The 18,498-nt window shown below is 39.7% G+C and overlaps 1 protein-coding gene across 1 annotated transcript in view; it reads left to right on the top strand.

The window, feature by feature from the left end:
* kif6 (kinesin family member 6) overlaps positions 1–18,498 on the top strand; it is a 162,741-nt gene that overhangs the window by 42,808 nt on the left and 101,435 nt on the right. Inside the window, exons 8-10 of the mRNA XM_041812237.1 lie at positions 2,201–2,407; positions 4,985–5,128; positions 7,353–7,439. Of these exons, the coding sequence (XP_041668171.1) occupies positions 2,201–2,407; positions 4,985–5,128; positions 7,353–7,439 (438 nt within the window). The remainder of the gene's footprint in view (positions 1–2,200; positions 2,408–4,984; positions 5,129–7,352; positions 7,440–18,498) is intronic.

The following is an 18,498-nucleotide window of genomic DNA, read 5'->3' as shown; positions in this document are numbered from 1 at the left end:
CTGTCATGGGCTGTCATTACCTTAACAAGCAGGTGTTGGCACATTTACGCCAAAAACAAGTCAGGGTCAGAGCACCTCTTTAGAATGAGTGACCTGGAATGTCTGGAAAAAGTACTTATGTTTGTATCACAGATCAATGACTTTTCTTCTGTTGAGAAAGAATCTTGGCCTGCAACACACACTAAGATAAGTGAAGATGTACTTTTAATTAGATTAGAGAAAATGTCCTTATGATACTGATGTTCTACAAAACAATCAACACGTCACTTATTGGGAAGGCCTCAATGAGGTGTTTTTTTTACTGCCAGTACCAATGCCATCATCTATGGACAAGCTTGGCTGTTACCAATCACTTTTATATCTTTCTAGGTAAATCTTGTGCAATATGGGTAGGTGAAATGTGCATCTTTTGTGTTTTATTTTTCTTCATTGGTATGTGCTTGTCGATTTTCTGTTTACATGTGGATTGTTTTGCTAATTAGTTACTGTGGTGACAGCTGTATGTGTGCAGCACTTGGACTCCAAGAAATAGTTGAACCAAAGGACAAAAAATCAGTGTGTACCAAAACGCATTAAATAGTACTGTACCTAATGTGCTGTACCTTGCGTAACATTTCATAACATACTGTATTGTACAGTACCTAAATACCTTACCAAACAGAACCTACCATACCCTACTGCACAGTACCTACCATACCATACCATACAGTACCTACCATACTCTACTGAACAGAACCTACCATACATACCGTACTTTATCTACCATACCATACAGTACCTACCATACCCTACCGTACAGTTCCTGCCATACCATACCGTACAGTACGTACCCTATGTACCGTACAGTACCTACCATACATACCATACAGAACCTACCATACATACCGTACTGTATCTACCATACCATACCATACCCTGCCGTACAGTACCTACCATACATCCCGTACTGTATCTACCATACCATACCATACAGTACCTACCATACTCTACTGAACAGAACCTACCGTACATACCGTACTGTATCAACCATACCATACAGTACCTACCATACCCTACTGTACAGTACCATACACTACCGTACCGTACAGTACCTACCATACCCTGCCATACAGTTCCTACCCTACCGTACCATACAGTACCTACCATACCCTACCGTTCTCTATCTACCATACTATACAGTACCTACCATACCCTGCTGTACAGTACCTACCATACATACTGTACTGTATCTACCATACCATACCATACAGTACCTACCATACCCTGCCGTACAGTACCTACCATACTCTACCGAACAGAACCTACCATACATACCGTACTGTATCTACCATACCATACAGTACCTACCATACCCTACCGTACAGTTCCTACCGTACCATACGTACGGTACAGTACGTACCATACACTACCGTACAGTACCTACTTTTCCCTTCTACACAATTATTAGCAGACGTAAAAATAAAAATTTTATGGAACAGGCTAAATAGTGTAAATAATCAGATTTGAAAAAGGTGAAGTCTCAGAACGGTAACTCAGTTACATTGTTCAAATGATGCAGCTATTTCATATTTCTAAGAATTCAAATTTTACCTCCAAACAACTTTATTTTAAGATTTTTTATTAAGGTTTCAACTGCGTAAGTGTTTCTTTTTTCCAATCAGCTGCTAATAATTGGTTCCTGATCAGTCTAGGCATCTGTAGTCAGAACCTGCCATGCTATGGCATAAATAAAACAACAAGAAGCGTAGAATCAGCACTCTGTCAGTGAATCTCCATTTCCTGTGTTTATTCCCTCCATGAGGTTTCCTGAGTTAACTCATCCTCCTCCAGTTAATAAAGCCTGTTTGTTTAGTGTGACTCACAGTCTATTTCTGTCTCCCCCTGGTCTCAACCTGACTTCTGCTGTGCCAGTGACCATCTGAAAACCAACTGCAGCTTTTGTAGAGCCGCATCCATGTGTTTACAGCTCATTGGTTACACATGGCATGACTTTTTTCTTCAAACCAGCGGGAGCAAGAAAAAACAAGAATCAAAGAAAACATGGCATTGGTTGTTTAAACATGGGCAGCACACCACATAGAGAATAACATTCCCCTTTTTTGTATCTTAAACATTTGTATTACATCTTGAGGAGTCAGTGTGCTTCTAAAAAGACCTTTTTAAATGTTCTCTCACTATTTTTTCCTTCTTTCCCATCCAGACTCCGATGAACCAGGCGTCCACACGATCCCACTGTATTTTCACTGTCCACCTGTGCAGACGCGAGCCTGGCTCAGCCACCCTGCGGCGCTCAAAGCTCCACCTGGTGGACCTGGCAGGATCTGATAGAGTTAGCAAGACTGGTCTTAATGGGCAACTCCTCACTGAGGCCAAGTACATCAACCTCTCTCTGCACTACCTGGAGCAGGTAGACACTTTACACACCATCTGTGCAGAGAGGTCATTATGACTGATGTCATGATTAATACATTTCATCTGCTTTAATTGTTTATCTTACCTTACTGGATTACACCAGTAACATTTACATGTATTTCTTATTACAAAACACTCTACATTTCTGCATTTTAAGAAAATGTAAAAATCTAAACACAGTGCTTTAGTTAATTAGATCTTTATGTCACTGCCCTTGTTATGTGTTGATGTAGGCCAATATTAATCCAGTAAGAGCCCACACCCTTTTCTCCTCATGGCAAACTTATGGTGGGGCATTACACAGACTCAGTAGACCATGTACAACACATTTCTAACTTTAACAGAAAAAACACATATCTCTAATGTCAAGGATAGGAAATGTTACTTATGTCACATTCGGGTTTTATGGTTTACTTTATTATAATCCATTATTGGAAAATACATTTACTTTCCAGTCTTGACGATGAAGTGGCATAATTGTATCTTCTCATTTGTATTTATTCAGCATAAGTCAAAAACTATTAGATTTAACAACAAAAATCATTTTAGGGTATTTCTTTAAAACACAAAACCTGGTGAATGGGCCCTCCACAGTCAATGATTTATTGATGACATCAATGCATGTGTGCTGGATCAGTGATATAGCAGCTTTTTAACTTTTTTTCTGCTCATTTATGCTGCTTTTTCACACTCTATGCCCATTTTATCTGCTTTTATTTCACTTTTGAACCCAATTTTCCTACTTCACCTAGCCATTTTTGCAGCTGTTTTGCCACTCTATACCCATTTTTGCCACTTTTTAACAACCTTTTTACCATTTCCCACCCATTTTTGCACCCTTTTGTCATTTCTGTTACCCATTTTTGCCTATTTAAAAAAAATCTGCAACAATATTTTACTTTCAGCCATTTTTTCCCACTTTAAACAAATTTTTGCCACTTTTTGACCTATATTTATAAGTTTGTTTTAACCCATTTTTGGTCCATTTCCACCCATTTTTGTCACTTTTAACCGCTTTTCACTACTTTTTTCACATTGTTTCATCTTGTTGCATTTATGTGATCTTTTTTTGCTAACTTAATCCCATTGTTGCCTCTTTTGAACCCTTTTCACCACTGCTTTCCCAAGTTATGCCACTTTTTTGTACACCTATTTCATTTTTTCCACTTTTAACTTATTCAACCAATCACATGACCCCATCAGAATGTTCAGTGTGTTTCAATCAGGGACTTTTTTGGTTAAAGTCAAGAAAAAAGCTATGCAATGTTTTTTTTGTTTTTTGTTTTTTGTTTTTTTTTTAGATTTACTTTTGGGCATTTTTGTGCCTTTATCAGATAGAGGAGGACAGTGGATACAATTGGAAACAGGGTCAAGAGTCGGGGAGAGACATGCAGTAAAGGGCCTCAGGCTGGATTCGAACCCGGGCCGCCCACGTACATGGGGAGCGCCTTTAATCACTAGGCCACCTGCTCCCCATGCAAGGTCTTTTACAGGACATTTAAAGGTCATATTACACCTTTGTTACAGTGGGTCCTTTAATCCAGTACTAAGGTGTTACTGTGTAATAAGGGGTATAGATAATAACTGAATCTTATCCTGAAGAGAGAATGTCTCACTCAGCAAAAATGTATGCATCTGTAATGAAGGAGGCACATGAAAAGGATCAGAAACTTTGGGTACCAAGAGAACCACTACTGGAGGCTAAATTAAAAAACTGTAGGATACTGCCAATGTAACAGTCATAAGTACTCATGATTTAATGAAGGAACAGATATACAGCTTTTGTTGCAATTATACAAACACATCTGAAAATAGTTGGGATGCTAAACTTTTATTCAGACGTACATTTGGGTTTACTTATTCTAGGTTCCTTTACAGTTCTTAAATTTAATTTGAAATTTTGATTCAGTTGTCTCTTTCCTCTCACTCTGGTGATTTAGCAGGGAATGATCTGTAGTCTGCTCTACTTTTTTTATCCTCATTTGTTAGAATATCACCAAACTGCAGACATGGTTCCATCACTGCTTTAACGCTCAAATAATGAGAGGAAAACATGTTTTTATCACAAAGGGTATGAGAAGTGATAGCAATTTGATTTATTTGATTTTGATATTTATGCACCAGATTTTTCTGCATTGGCGTTTTGCTGTTTCCTGTCTCTGTCTAAAGGTCTTTGCACACTGGGTCCATTATTTTTGGAGCCGAAATCCAAAAAAGACATCACACTCGAACCCATTCCACTGAGTCTGTTGCATTTTATTTGCATTCACTGATTTCCATGATTGATAGCCATATTATACACCAGCAAACTATGGTTCCTAAAGGGAAGAACAGCACGCACTGATCCAAATCCTCGGTCACCCATTTAAAAGACTTGGCCTGATGCGAAAATCAAACCCATTCCATAAAAAAATGCCAGATGAAAATTTCAGTGTGCAAGCATAATTAGAACAGCGTGAGATTTATTTTCTTTTCAAAAATGCAAAAAAGTCAGCCGAATAAAAAAAACTGACTCAATGTGCAAATGCCTTGAGACTAATATGTTTGCCTTTTTTATGCTTCTCTTCTCCAGGTGATCATTGCTTTGTCAGAAAAGAACCGCTCCCATATACCTTACAGGAACTCCATGTTGACATCTGTGCTGAGGGACAGCCTTGGGGGAAACTGCATGACTACCATGATCGCTACCATGGGAGTGGACAGGAGAAACCTTGATGTAGGTAGACATAATTCTGAGTGAACATCACCTAGTACTTACTCCAACATAAGACTCCTTCTGGTAGATTGCAGTGAATTAATATTATTGGGTTTCTGCCAATAGCTGCCCCTGTCAGTAGTTTTTCTCGTCAAGCATGGTTAATATTCGTATTTGAAAGCTAAACAGTAGTGGCCAATGCCATTTTGAGCACAAGATACTTGTGCGCTGATGTGTCTACGTCACTCTTTGCTACTGAGAACTGGGATTTTTATGGACTTTCCCGGTCTTGCAACCACATTTCATATTTGTTTGTGTACAGAAAATTATAGCAACAGATTCCAAACTTTATGTTGGCAATGAAGCTTACACCTAAGAGGTCTACAGAGGACAGCATCCTTGCACTTCAGGTCCTGACTGAGCACTTTCAGGAATTGAATAGAGGGTTGCTTGTAGCCTGTGTTGACTTCCAGAAGTTGTTCAGCTCACTGAGTAGAGATGCCGTCTGGAGGATTCTGGAGTTCCATTGGATCCTAACTCATCCAGCTGATGTCTGCTCTATATTCTGGTACAGAGAGTGCTGTGAAGTGTGGTGGCTCCACCTCTGACTTCTTCCTAGTTGATTCTGAGGTAAGGCAGGGGTGCGTCTTAGCCCCTATGCTCTTCAGGACCTGTATGGATTGGACAATGGGAGGAGTAACAGAGGGTTGCAAAGTGTTGAGGATCATTTGGTGATGTCCAGATCACTGATCTGGTCTTTGCTGATGATGCTGTGGTCCCTGTGGAGCCTGTAGATGTCATTATGGGGGCTCTTAACTAACTCTGAGTGAGGCTGAAGCATCGAGGATGCATGTCTCCTAGGCCAAAACAAAGATCCAGACATTTGGAGATGCTGTGGATGTTGCCACCGAATCTGTATCTGTGAATGGTGAGAGCGTGGAAGTTGTAGAGCAGTTTACCTACCTTAGCAGTAGGGGTGAGAGAAAAAATCGATACAGCACAGAATCGTGATATTTTGTCTGGTGATGTGTTGTATTGTCTCATACACCAGGTATCATTTTTTTCAAATTAATTGCTAATATGAACTGAAGTCTATGATAATGGAAAAATAAAATCAATTGTTTGGACAATTGATTGTCCAGTGAGGTCCACAGAGGTAATGGTCATAGGACAGGAGAAAGTTAGTACAACAAATATGGCAGCACCTGGGTAAAGACACTGGGAATGCAAGCAGGACACGGATGGGATGGGTGTGACACATGAGGTTTGCAAGAAGTGCTACATAAAGATAAAATACTGCAGAAATACAAAAACATGAGGTCAAGACTAATGCTAAATCAGCTAAACAGTTGAAAAAATGGTATAGATTGCAATATATGGTATCACAATACTCACTGTATTGCCAAATGTTTAAAATCACAATAATATTGAATTGTGACCCAAGTATCATGATAATATCGTATTGTGGGGCCACTAGTGATTCCCACCCCTACTTGGCAGCGTAATCCATTGATCCACTGACCGGGAGGCTGGGTTCAACTGCAGATTTGGACTTGTGCACAGGGCGAATGGTATGCTGGGCCAGACAGTGTGGCGTTCCCGGTATCTGAACACATCAGAGTGTGAGTCTTTTGATCCTTGGTCCTTTTGGTCTTACTATACTCTTGTGAGGCCCGGATGCTGACTGATGACCAGAGGCCCCAACTGGACTCCTCTGTGACAACTTCTCTTCAGCACATCTTTGGGTATTGTTGGCAAGACTATGTCTACTGCTGACATACTCAGGAGAGCAAGGATGGGAAGGGTCAGCTGCCTGATACAGCAACAGCAGCTGCACTGGGCTTACAGCACCTCACAGCTCACAGCCTATTGGGTGCCAAGGACCTGGTGGGCTGGTCTAGATGCCAGGGGCAACTGTGTGCGTCATGGAGGTGTTAGCTGGGAGGATACCTGGGGCGTGGGCCTGGCTTATGGCATCCATACTGACTTGAATGGAGCTGACATGCGTTAAGCAGCAGTTGATTATGCTGCAGTTATTGCAAAGAATAAAAGTGAGCCACAATACATCAGTTCATCTACTCTGATGTCTCCTGTGTCTGCTGAGGCAGAAACGGTATACTCTGGATATTGCATAGACAACAAATCAAATGCATTAAATCAGTTATAAAATACAACAGATAAAGGCTGTAATTGCGTTCTGAGTTGAAAATAAGCCAATAAAATGCTTTCTGCAAACTTTCTTCAGGAATCCATCTCTACATGCCGCTTTGCTCAGCGCGTGGCTCTCATCAAGAACGAGGCGGTACTGAATGAAGAACTGGATCCTTCTCTGGTGAGCTAGACACAGCACTCTGCAATTCCCTGCCCAAACCATAGTGGTGCCACACAATCACACCACATAAACATGACTTATTGTACTCTGTCATTTTACACAGACCCTCCTGATAGGTTTAAGATCTTTAAATTGATCAGCAAATCACTTTTAATTTGAATCAGTCATCTAAATCTGTGTGCAAACCACCATGTGCCTTAGTGTCCTCTTCTGCTTTCCAACACCAAATGAGTTTTCCAGTGTCAGTCACTCTGACATAAGCATTTTTCCACCTCTGACACGTGGACGCCTGTCCGTCTTGTAATATTTAGACTGCTCACAGGTCCTGTTTGCATTCCTCTCTCTCTCGTTTACATGCCTTTAATTCCCTAGTGGCATATTTTATCTCAATAGCAGCCTCTCGAGGAAGAATCCAGCTGGTGACTGGAGTGTTTGAAGAAGTTTGATCACAAATTCATGCAAGAAGGCACAGATTTTACACATGAAGAAAGCGATCTCTGTCCAGATGTTGTTGGCCTGGAACCCCATTGTTCCATTTTAATGCCTCCATCCCTACATCTGTACTTCTGTTGCAATCGTTGCACATGATATCTCAGAAAAACATGCAGGGATTATTTTTAGTCTCATCACAGATGTCATTTTGAACTCAAGGTACTCAAATTGTTTAAGGTCAAGCACTGTGGTTCATCGGGATTGCTGTTAATTGTGATTGAAAAGATACAATTCAAATAGTAATAATAATGTATTATTTATGGTTTATTTGTTTGAGACCAGCATTAATTTTGATGAGTGAAATGAGTGTTGTCGAGTGTTGTTGATGAGTGTTATCCGACTACCTTTCTTCCATGAGGAAGATGAGACTAAGACAGGCAAAAATAGATTTAATGTGATTAGAAACTCTGAAGACAAGTAAGTTTCGTTTTCATCAAGGAATGTACGGAAAATATACACACACATTCACACACCCATCTGGTAAACCTCCCATAGACGGTGTTTGGGAAAGGGCAGAGCCTTTAAAAAAAAACCTGAGGGTGATTGCATGAACATTCTGTCTGTCACATCTTTACAGGCCAATCAGAGCTACAAAACACGTGACGTGGCCACTACTGAGGAGTAAACTCCAAAGAGAACTGCATAATGGGAACCATGGTGACTGTAGACATGTCAGTACATGACTTTTGTCATTTTTGAAAAGAAAACACCTCACTGCTGTTCTTTGTTCTCTTTTAACAAAGAAATGGCATCAAGCTCTGATAAAACTGGCGCTTTAGCAGCATCCACGCTAATCTCTTCCGCCATAATTGTACAGTTCTCTTATTGCAGCTTGCTTACCTAAGACTCCTCCACGCCCGAAAGTACTGCCCCTTGTCGCTGATTGGTCCTGTCACTTTCTAACCTGTCCCAAACGGTTCAGATGGGAGCTTTGCAAGATGGATTCGCCAGTGGGAAACACGGAAACAGGCGTATCCATCTGCTTTTCAAGGTTAGAAATGCAATACATGATCTCCAGTGTTGCATCCCTGGAGCTCCACTCTGCTCTGCTGCGTTCAAGATATGCTGCAGGTCTATTTTCAGTGCTGGCTGCTGCCAAACCTCATCCATTCCTGTCAATCAGAAAGCTCAAACAGAAAGTCACAAGCATAGAATATCTGGTTCTTTCAAAATAAAACACAATGCACTGACTCTCAGTCACAAATCATCAGTATATCAACATTATGTCTCATCCTGTAGTGAAAGCAAAGGGTCACCGAGAAGTCAGTGGGTCACAGAGCTACAATCGCGCCATTGACGAGGAAAAGTTAACATTTGAGGACATTTAGACAAAGAATTTTACATAAAAAGATCCTTTAACAAACATTAACCTTTTAAATAGGGCTGGGCAATTAACTCATTGAGTGCCACTGACGTATATATGCGTCATTTAAAATGCAACGCTTGAGTGCCATAGATGTATATATATGTCAAAGTGATTTTTTTTGGCGGCTGGCACAAGGGGGCGCTCTCCCCCTCCCTGTGAGTAATTTTGGGGCTTCTGGGATACATAGTCGGAACACTACAGTCGGAAGTGACGGTAGATCAAACGTCAGAGGTGGAGACCCTGGGGTCAAAGAGCAGAGCAATCATTAAGAAGGTAATCTAAGTTAAGAGTTCTAACTTAGACGGTGGAAGAAACTTTAAACTTTTGCCTGAGAAATTGCTTACTCACTGAAACCGACACTGAACTTAACGACAGTGAATCCAGGGATCGGCTCTTTAATTCATCTGTCTATGCAGTCAAGAGGCTAAAGAATGCCACGAGGTTCCCCCCCGTACGTCGGAGAAATAAGGTAGCATCTCGCCAGCTGGATGCATACAGCAACAAGCAGGAGAGGATGTGGGCGTATAGGGAGGTCCCGTGGAGGCCGTCCAGTTCCAGAGTGTGAGTGGCATGACAGTGACTGGAAGCATTGTTGTTTCTTTTACAATAAAATAATATTTGTAATACAATTTTCAGATGTCTTTTATGTTATTGAAGGCAAAATTATAACATTCAAATCACTGTTCTGCTTGACAGACTCTTTTTCTTTTCATAAATGCTTTTTTCTCAGCTTTCTAGAAAAAAAGTGGTCTTTTTGGTGAAACTAGCCTCTATTCAACTTCAGATAAACCAAGAACGGAACAAGCTACAAACAAACGTTTTTTTCTATGATAAAATAGAGAGGTTCTTCTTTCATTTGAGCTATTTGGTGTTTTCAGAATCATAGCACAAAATATTCTGTGTGTCTTGAAAGATGACTCAAAATGGCAAAAAACGCTGGCACATGGCACTTTCCATTTTATAAAAGGGCTGGCACTCAATGAGTTAATCACAACTCAGATAAAATCGCAATATGGCCTACTGCAATTTTCAAATCACAGATGTTGCAAAATTTCTGAAACTTGAAATATGTCAAAATAGCAGTTTAATACATTATTTTTTTGCAGCATCTTTACAAGCTTAACCTCCTCCACCCCTGCTGCCTCCACTTAGCTTGAAGACCCTGTAAAGTGAAATCCAAATTTTTTGTCTTAACACTCTATAAATATTGGAATATGGTTGCTGTAAACGTGAAAACTCTGAGATCTACATGAGACTGAATTCTGGTTTTAGGCCATTTCATCTCTTTCCTGGCTTGGTTTCATGTGGGCGGGGCCAATATGTGGATTCACGATGTCATGAGCCCACAGAAGAGAATGACCCCGCCCCTCTAACACTACAGTATTGTGGACGGAAGCAGTCACCTGGAGCAGGGACTTCTGGTTCATTTTGCGCAAAGGAATTCAGTCATGTACTCTTGTACCGTTCTATAATGTTCATGTTTCATTGCAAAGTTATAGTTATGCATGTTTTGTTTATTGGTTCATGTTTTTAGGGGAAAATATTTTTCCAAGTATGACACCATGAGTGAAGGGGTTAATGCTGCAGACTACCCGTGTCCTGAGTGGCAGCTCATTCAACAGACACGCCCACACCATCCTGGAGCAGATTTTACTGCCTCATTTTTTCATGATTTGAAGCTTCATTTTATAAAATTGGAGATGCTTTATGTGACTGAAATTTGACCTGGGGGTTCATAACACAGTAATCTATCATTCGACAAACCTAAATACAGATTTATTTTTACTTTACAGGGTCTTTAAAGCTTGTTGCATCCTCATATTCAGATTCATGCCACTATGATTAATTGCTTCTGAAATAATCAGATTTTTTTCAATACACGTTGTCATTTATGTATCCATCTATATAGGGGTTTCTAGCCCCTTGGAAAGTCGAAGCATGGAGCTCGACTAACCCAGGTAGCATTTTTAGAGCAGAGCCCTCTCTGTCAAGTAAAACTGTAGGCCATATCCATTATGCAATAAAATAGTAAAATGTATGATGAGTGTTCCTGACTGAATATAGGTTATAATATTGATTTATTGCTTGAATTTGTTGAAAAATGCCTGTTGAGTAATCTAATAATAATCGCATATTAAATCGCAATTGCTATATCAGGGATAAAAAATCTTAATTAGATTATTTTTGCAAATTGTTCAGTACTAGTACATAGTATGGTACAAATACAAATAAACTTATATGACAGACAACTGGTAAGTGTAATGCTTTTAACCCCATGGCTATCATTGCAGAGGAATAATAGAGGCTATAGCAAGGTGGTCAAGATATCTTGGAAGATCTAACAAATCAGGATAGTTCTCTCTGACTGCATAATAGCCTCATCCTAGTCTACATGGGAGATTTAGACTGACCTTAGTGCTCTTAGAGGAGCCAACGGAGCAAACCATATATGGTTTGGTCACTGTGGCCCACTTCATTATGATCCCGGTTCACTTTCAACACCTCATTCTTTTCCCGTCCATGAGAGACGTGCTAAATGTTTGGTCTGGTCTGGCTGGTTTCCTGCTGTTAGGTCTTTTAAAAAATGTATTTGAAGCCTGTAGGCCACAGAGTGGTACCATTAAGGCAACATGTGGTCTGAGCAATGTCTTTAACAAGTGACTGCAAGATTTCAAAAAGCCAACTTCAGGTTTCAAATCAATTACTACAGCCAACATGACAGTGTGCCTGAAGATGGTGGAACACCAAAAACAGGAGCATGACTGTCACACCAAACCACAATTAATGACATCAGGCTAACGTGTCAACTGCACTGCTGTGTTTTTACCACAGTGAGAGATATAGGGAGAGACAGAGAGACTGGGGCAACACACTACAAAGTTATAAACAGAGACAAGATGTTTGCCTGCGGAGTTTGGCTTTGCCTGGAGCTGTAACAGAGCTGGACTCGATTGGGAGCAGCCAGACTCTGTCACAATTACCGCGCCAGCCGCAGACTCTCTTAAAAATACCTCTGCAGGGTTTGAAAGTGACCGGCCAAGTCTAAAGGAGCGGTAATACAGTAGCGGTTGATCCCAAGGCAGGTCACACTGGTAGAGGAAGGGCTACCACTGTACAGGATATCCCCCAAGGGACCTTTTTACAGCAACTACCAGGTCTGCTTTCAGAAGCACTACAATACAGGGAAGGTGTGAAAGTGCTATAAAAGGAGAAAGCAAAGGAGGAAAACCATTATAAAAGACTAACTGAGGTAAACTGCTCATGTGATTTCCATCTGATCATTACATTTTACAACAGAATAAAAGGCAGATGTTAAAGTTTACAATGTCCATGGCTTTAAAACAATACTAGGACATATATGTACAAAAACTGGGCCACTGGGATAAACTAAGAACAGATTGCATGCACTAACAGCACCAGGAAGCAAGCAGATTTAAAAAACCCTCCCTTTTTTTGTGCTTAAACCATATACACAGAGGAACATGCACTAATCATATGCCAGTGTCAATAGGCCCATGAAGGGTGGCAGCTGAGTGCACAAGGTTTTGCTGAAATTCATCTAATCAGTTATAAAGCATTAGCCTCATAGCATAATTGCTAATCATTAGGAGAGTTACCTGGGACTGCCCCATTTTTTGGCTCTGTGTCCCATGTCATGATAAAAATCTATAAAATGTTAATATGTTCATTTTAACAACCCCTGTCCCGACTTTAGCTAGTGGAAATCATAACAACGCTCTATGCCTACAGCACTTTCTCTATTTGTCTCCATAATGTGTCAATCAATGCCATTGCTGAGGCGGTTGCTGTTTAACCAGGAGAAAAACATCCCTAGCCCGCAATTTCCACATAGGACAACTGCACCACATACTGAAGTGCCAAGGGTTTGCTCTGACCGAAGGCGAGCGACCTCGCCCACTGGAAGCGTGTCTAGAGCGTTGCGCTGCTGTGCGTAGCCCTGATCAGCAGGCAGAGATCACAGGAGAACTGCGGATTCATGCAGGAATGGTATGTCAACAGCGAGCGATTTTACCTTTTGGGTTAACCCTTTCTTGTATTAGTCCATGATAGTATTGCTTCCACCATTGTGTGAGTAAAATAGAAAGTTAAAAGTAGGGCTGAACAATTTGGGAAAATCTAATTACGATGTTTTTACTCAATATTGTAATTGCAATTTAATATGCAATTATTAAGTTCCTCATTTCATGCATTTTCCAACAAAGACAAGCAATAATTCATTCTATACTATGACCAACACAATATTAGGTTAAACTAGTGCTGAACAATCTTTAAAAAATATCTTATTGTGATGATTTTGACTCATTTTGCAAATAATGAACTGTTGTATTAAAAGAAATGATAACTTTTATATAATTCTTATAGTTAGAAAAACATACAAAAATGAAGAAAATAGGATTTTTTACACTGTTCTAAAAATATGGCACTGGAATGATTGCATGGTATGTAATGCATAATGTCTTTGTGCAAAAAAAGTTCTATACCATTATTTTGACTCAAATTTCAGGTTAAAGAAGTTTTGCATCTTCTGCAATTTGAAAATTGCTGCAGGCCATATTGCAATTTAATGTAATTTGTGATTAATTGCCTAGCTCTAGTCAGAACTCCGTAATACCCTGGATACCTAACCTGACACGCCAGATGGATTTGTTTCACACATCCATCTGGGAAAGCTTCAATAGGAAACGTTTCAGAAAAGGCAGAGGCTTTGAAGAAAACTCAGTGTGATTGGATGAAAGTTCTGTTTGTCACATCTCTACGGGCCAATCAGAGCAACAAAACACGTGACACCGCTATCGAGCTGCGCGTGTGCAGCTACTGAGGAATAACACGAAACATGGCGACTATAGACATTTAAGTACTTGACTTTTGGCGTTTTTGAAAAGAAAACAACTCACTGCTGTTCTTTGTTCTTCTTTTAATGAAGAAATGTTGTCAAGGTCTGATAAAACTGGCACTTTAGCAGCATCCACGCTAATCTCTTCCTCAATAACTGCACCAGCTCTTGCTGCTGCTTGTTTATGTCACGACTCTGCCGTGCCTGAAAGTACTGCCCCTCATTGCTGATTGGTCCTATCACTTTCTAACTGGGCCCAAATGGTTCAGACGGGAGTTTTGCAAGATGGATTTGTCAGTGAGAAACACGGAAACGGGCATATCCATCTGCCTGCAAAGTTACTGGATACCCAAATAAATGTGCAATAATTGGAGAAAAATTACGTTTTTCAGAATATGTCCCTTTAAATTCTCATCAGGCTCCTTTCTGTGATTCTAAAAGGGTCAAAGAAGTTGATCTTGATGTGTTGTAATGCAGCTAAGCAGAGGGAAATAAGAGGCTTGGTGACCTCTCTGAACCTGGACCCTCCCTTTACCTAAAGATACACAAAGCATCTAGCCTGAGTAGACAGCTCTGATTAGCGCATACTTGCAAATCAAACAGAAGTTCGCTTACAGCCCAGCAGGGAGACATGTCAGGGAAATGGGTGTGAAAATTCCTGCGGGTGGTTTGTGCTCCCGTGATCCCTCCTCTTTCCCAACTAAATGGCTGATGTTGGCCATACACAGAGGGGAGTTTTTAATAGTCGTGGTGTGGTACAACCCCTTCCTAAATGGTGCCATGCATGGAACAGAGCCCATCTGTTATCATTTTGTTGTGGGGGATAAAGGCCCTGCTTGTGTTCAGTATGTGGGAAACTTTGACTCCTCTTCCTTCATTAAAAGAGGCCCCTTAATAGCAGTCGGTCTTTGAGTGGCAGACTATATAACATGCATGTATTTGAGGTGTAAACTATGGTTAAACTGATGTGCTTACTGTTTACTGGGGTTACTGTACTACAGCAGTTGGTTTGTATTCAGGAAGAAGAATGATAGTTTTTGCCCAGCAGATTTAAAATCCTGTGGAATTATTCATTCTTTCTACTTAGGGCTTATGAATCACATTTGAGGAGCTAAAAATGCTAAAGCACAAACTTTTAACACAAGTCTGATGCTGTGAACATTTAATGTGGCTAAATGGCTCGATCACTCCCCGTAAAACTTGTAGAAACTCCCCACAGTAAGCTTCCCTGTATATAAAGTTTGGCAAACAAATGTTAATCATCAAGACTTCAAAAAGGCTTTGTGGCCGCCACCTTAATCCAACATGAAGCCAGCTAGTTTTTGTTTTATTTAGAAAATTTTCATGGTTTTATTTTCATTTACAGATTTTCTATATCAACAGACTGTGCTTATGTGGTTTTTCTGACCCACCTAAAATTTGGCTTAAATCTGGTAATTGAAAAGTTGTTGACTGAAATAGGTCTGAAAGGTTTTGATCAACATGGCTGAGGAGAAAAGCCATAGTTTGATGTTATGCCATGGAACAGAAGGCGCATGTTTGACAATAGTCCAGGCCTCAAGGCATCTACATTGTGGGAGACGAGTTAAGTTCATGTCTAAATCAATCAGTTAAATTCAGTTTAGTTACAGACAAATAGAAATCAATACAGAAGACCAAAACAAACTGGCAACTAAGAAATGATAGATACACATATCAGTCCAGAAAACATGAAACTCCAAGGAATATTTATAAATGGCCTTGCACGTATCTTGAACCAATTGATGAACCAATGATCATGTGGACAGTGAGCATAAAGTCTTTTCATTCTTGATTTAATGTTTTTTCTCCCTCTTTTCAAATTTTACTTGACTAACTTTGGACCTCCATATTTCTGTAAGCAGATTGCGCTCTGCAGATTCTTTTGTTGTTTGATCAGAGCATTTGATTGGTTGTCATGTGTAATGAGTGCTACTGTAACAATAAGGAAAGCTGTACCATTTAAAACAGACTACTGATGAAAAGCATTAAAATCAGCCCTATTTACAAGGGAAACTGGTTACTATTTGGTTATATGCTGTAAGTTCAGCTGCAGCAGGAAAATCTACAAGCAATGACATGCATCCATTGTGTTCTCCCTGTGCAGAATCGACCACACCTCTGTTGCTTTTTAAACTCTCTTTAGTGATTGGCATTTTTGCATTATTGCATTGACATCGGCCTTCAAAGACCTGTTGGCCTCATAAGTCACATGCCCTGACTCATTTCTTTATTCAGGATGCACGAAAGCTGGCTGTGGTGCTGCGGTGCCAGCACGGGGCTACACTCTGAAATAGAAGGACGATCCCGCTGACCACCGGCTAGTGGTCAGAGTCTCAGGATGCAGCTGGGAGAATTACATCAGACCAAAAGTTCCAAAAAATGAGATAGAGGGAGTGGTACTGGTGATGACTGGTCAGCTCTGAGCTTCAAGGTTAAAAAATACAATACGGGCTGGATTAGGGATGAAATTTACTAAGAGCTAAGTGGCACTTGCTCCAAACCACACTGCAGGTCTGGTTCTTCTCAAGAGCATCTTGAGTTTAACGTGTCTGACGTGATGACTGCCTTTGACTTTCCTGTCAGAAGTTTGTGTTTGCTTGAAGTGGGGGTTCTTAGCTGCGTCAGCCCGACCTTTGACAGCTGTTTAGTTTTCACAGCATTTCTGCTCCTTCACAACACAGTGTCATTTTGAGTTGCCACTTTCTCTTGTGTTTACTTTTACCACAGAGATATTTCCAGTCAATCAGGGTGCTGCAGTATTTTGCGATGTGGTCAGACTCAGCGGTGATACTTAAGTGGGATTTACACTCAAGACAGAAATGGGTCATAAGCAAAAAACAACAAGTGCCACTTGTTTTTGGTGGTTACATTTTTTTTTATGGTGGGATTTATTCTTTTTTTCTAACAAGACTGGCTTCCTTTGAATAACTAAACTGTCCATTGATTTTCTGTTGGCCTGTTTTCCCCACCATTAATCTGTAATTACAGGTCTGTGTTTAACTGTTGAAAGGGTCATTCCTTTCATGGACAGATTCCTCTTTTTCAAGCATTTTTGCAAAAAAAAGTCAAAGCCTTGAAAATCATCTCGTTCAATATCCTGCAGAGAAATCAAGCCATGACGTTTATAAGTATCCTGTCCTTTGTGGTTGTCTGGTATGTACGTGTCTCTGCTTGGATTCAACCAAAGCACCCAAAGTTCAAGTTCTGGCACACTGCGAGTAGCTGCTTGGCATCAAAACAAAGGCTCATGTCAAGTACGCTCACCTTTAACCTCTTGTTCCTGCTGTGGACCTGAGGATTAGAACTTAATCCCACTTAAAAAGTCTGCTGTCACACCAAGAAAAAAAGAGATTTATATGAAAAGCTCTCTTAGGTTTGTGGAGACTACATAATGGTCTTTGTTGCACTCATCAACCCTTCATTTGCAACACCTTCTCCTTTAATGTGGGGCTCTCTACTCAGTCATCCGTTTGTTTGACATGATTGAACAGGAATTGAAGCACAGAATCAATTCTTTAAAGCAGGGGTGTCAGACTCAATCACAGCAGGGGCCAGATTCTGAACCGAGGTCTGACCTGAGAGCCTAACAGGGTCAATATTTAACCATTGACTGTCTTCCTATGATTTTGAGATAAAAAGTCAACATAAGTTAAAAACTCAAAATCTGAGATAAAAAGTCAAACATATAAGTTTAAAAGGTAAAAACGTGACATGTAAGGTCAAAATAATGTTTTTAAAGGCAAAATATGAGATAGAATACTGAAAGCATGATTTTAACAGTCAAAAAATGAGATGAAAGTCAAAATCATGAGTTATAAAGGTCAGAATATGAAAAAAATTAAAATTCATGAGTTTTAGTAAAACTATGAAATAGATTAAAAAATCATTGGTTTTAAACGTCAAAATGTGAGATAAAAGTGAAAGTTAGGAGTTAAAATTGTCAGCAAAACTGAGATCATATTAAAAATCATGATATTTAAAAATCAGACTATGAGATAAACATCCAAATTGTTAGTTCAAAATGTCCAAATTAAAAATAAAATAAAAAATCATGAGTTTATAAGGTAAAAAAATTAGATAAAAATCAAAGTAATAAGTTCAAAAAGGTCAAAACTTGAGAAAAAAGTCAAAAATCTTGACTTTAAATGGTCAAAATAGGGTTTAAAATGTAAAATTATGGTTATAAAAGGTTAAAAAAAAGGAGTTAAAAGTGAAACGTAGGAATTGGAAAAGGTTAAAATGTGAGATAAAATTGAAAATTATGATTTTTAAAGGTTAAAAAAAATGAGATAAAAGTCAAAGTTAGCTGTTAAAAAAGGTCAGTA

This window comes from Cheilinus undulatus, linkage group 18 (assembly GCF_018320785.1).
Source record: "Cheilinus undulatus linkage group 18, ASM1832078v1, whole genome shotgun sequence".
NCBI classification, from domain to species: Eukaryota; Metazoa; Chordata; class Actinopteri; order Labriformes; family Labridae; genus Cheilinus; species Cheilinus undulatus.
The sequence above is the reverse complement of the archived record's forward strand: the minus strand, read 5'-3'. Positions and strand labels throughout refer to the sequence as shown.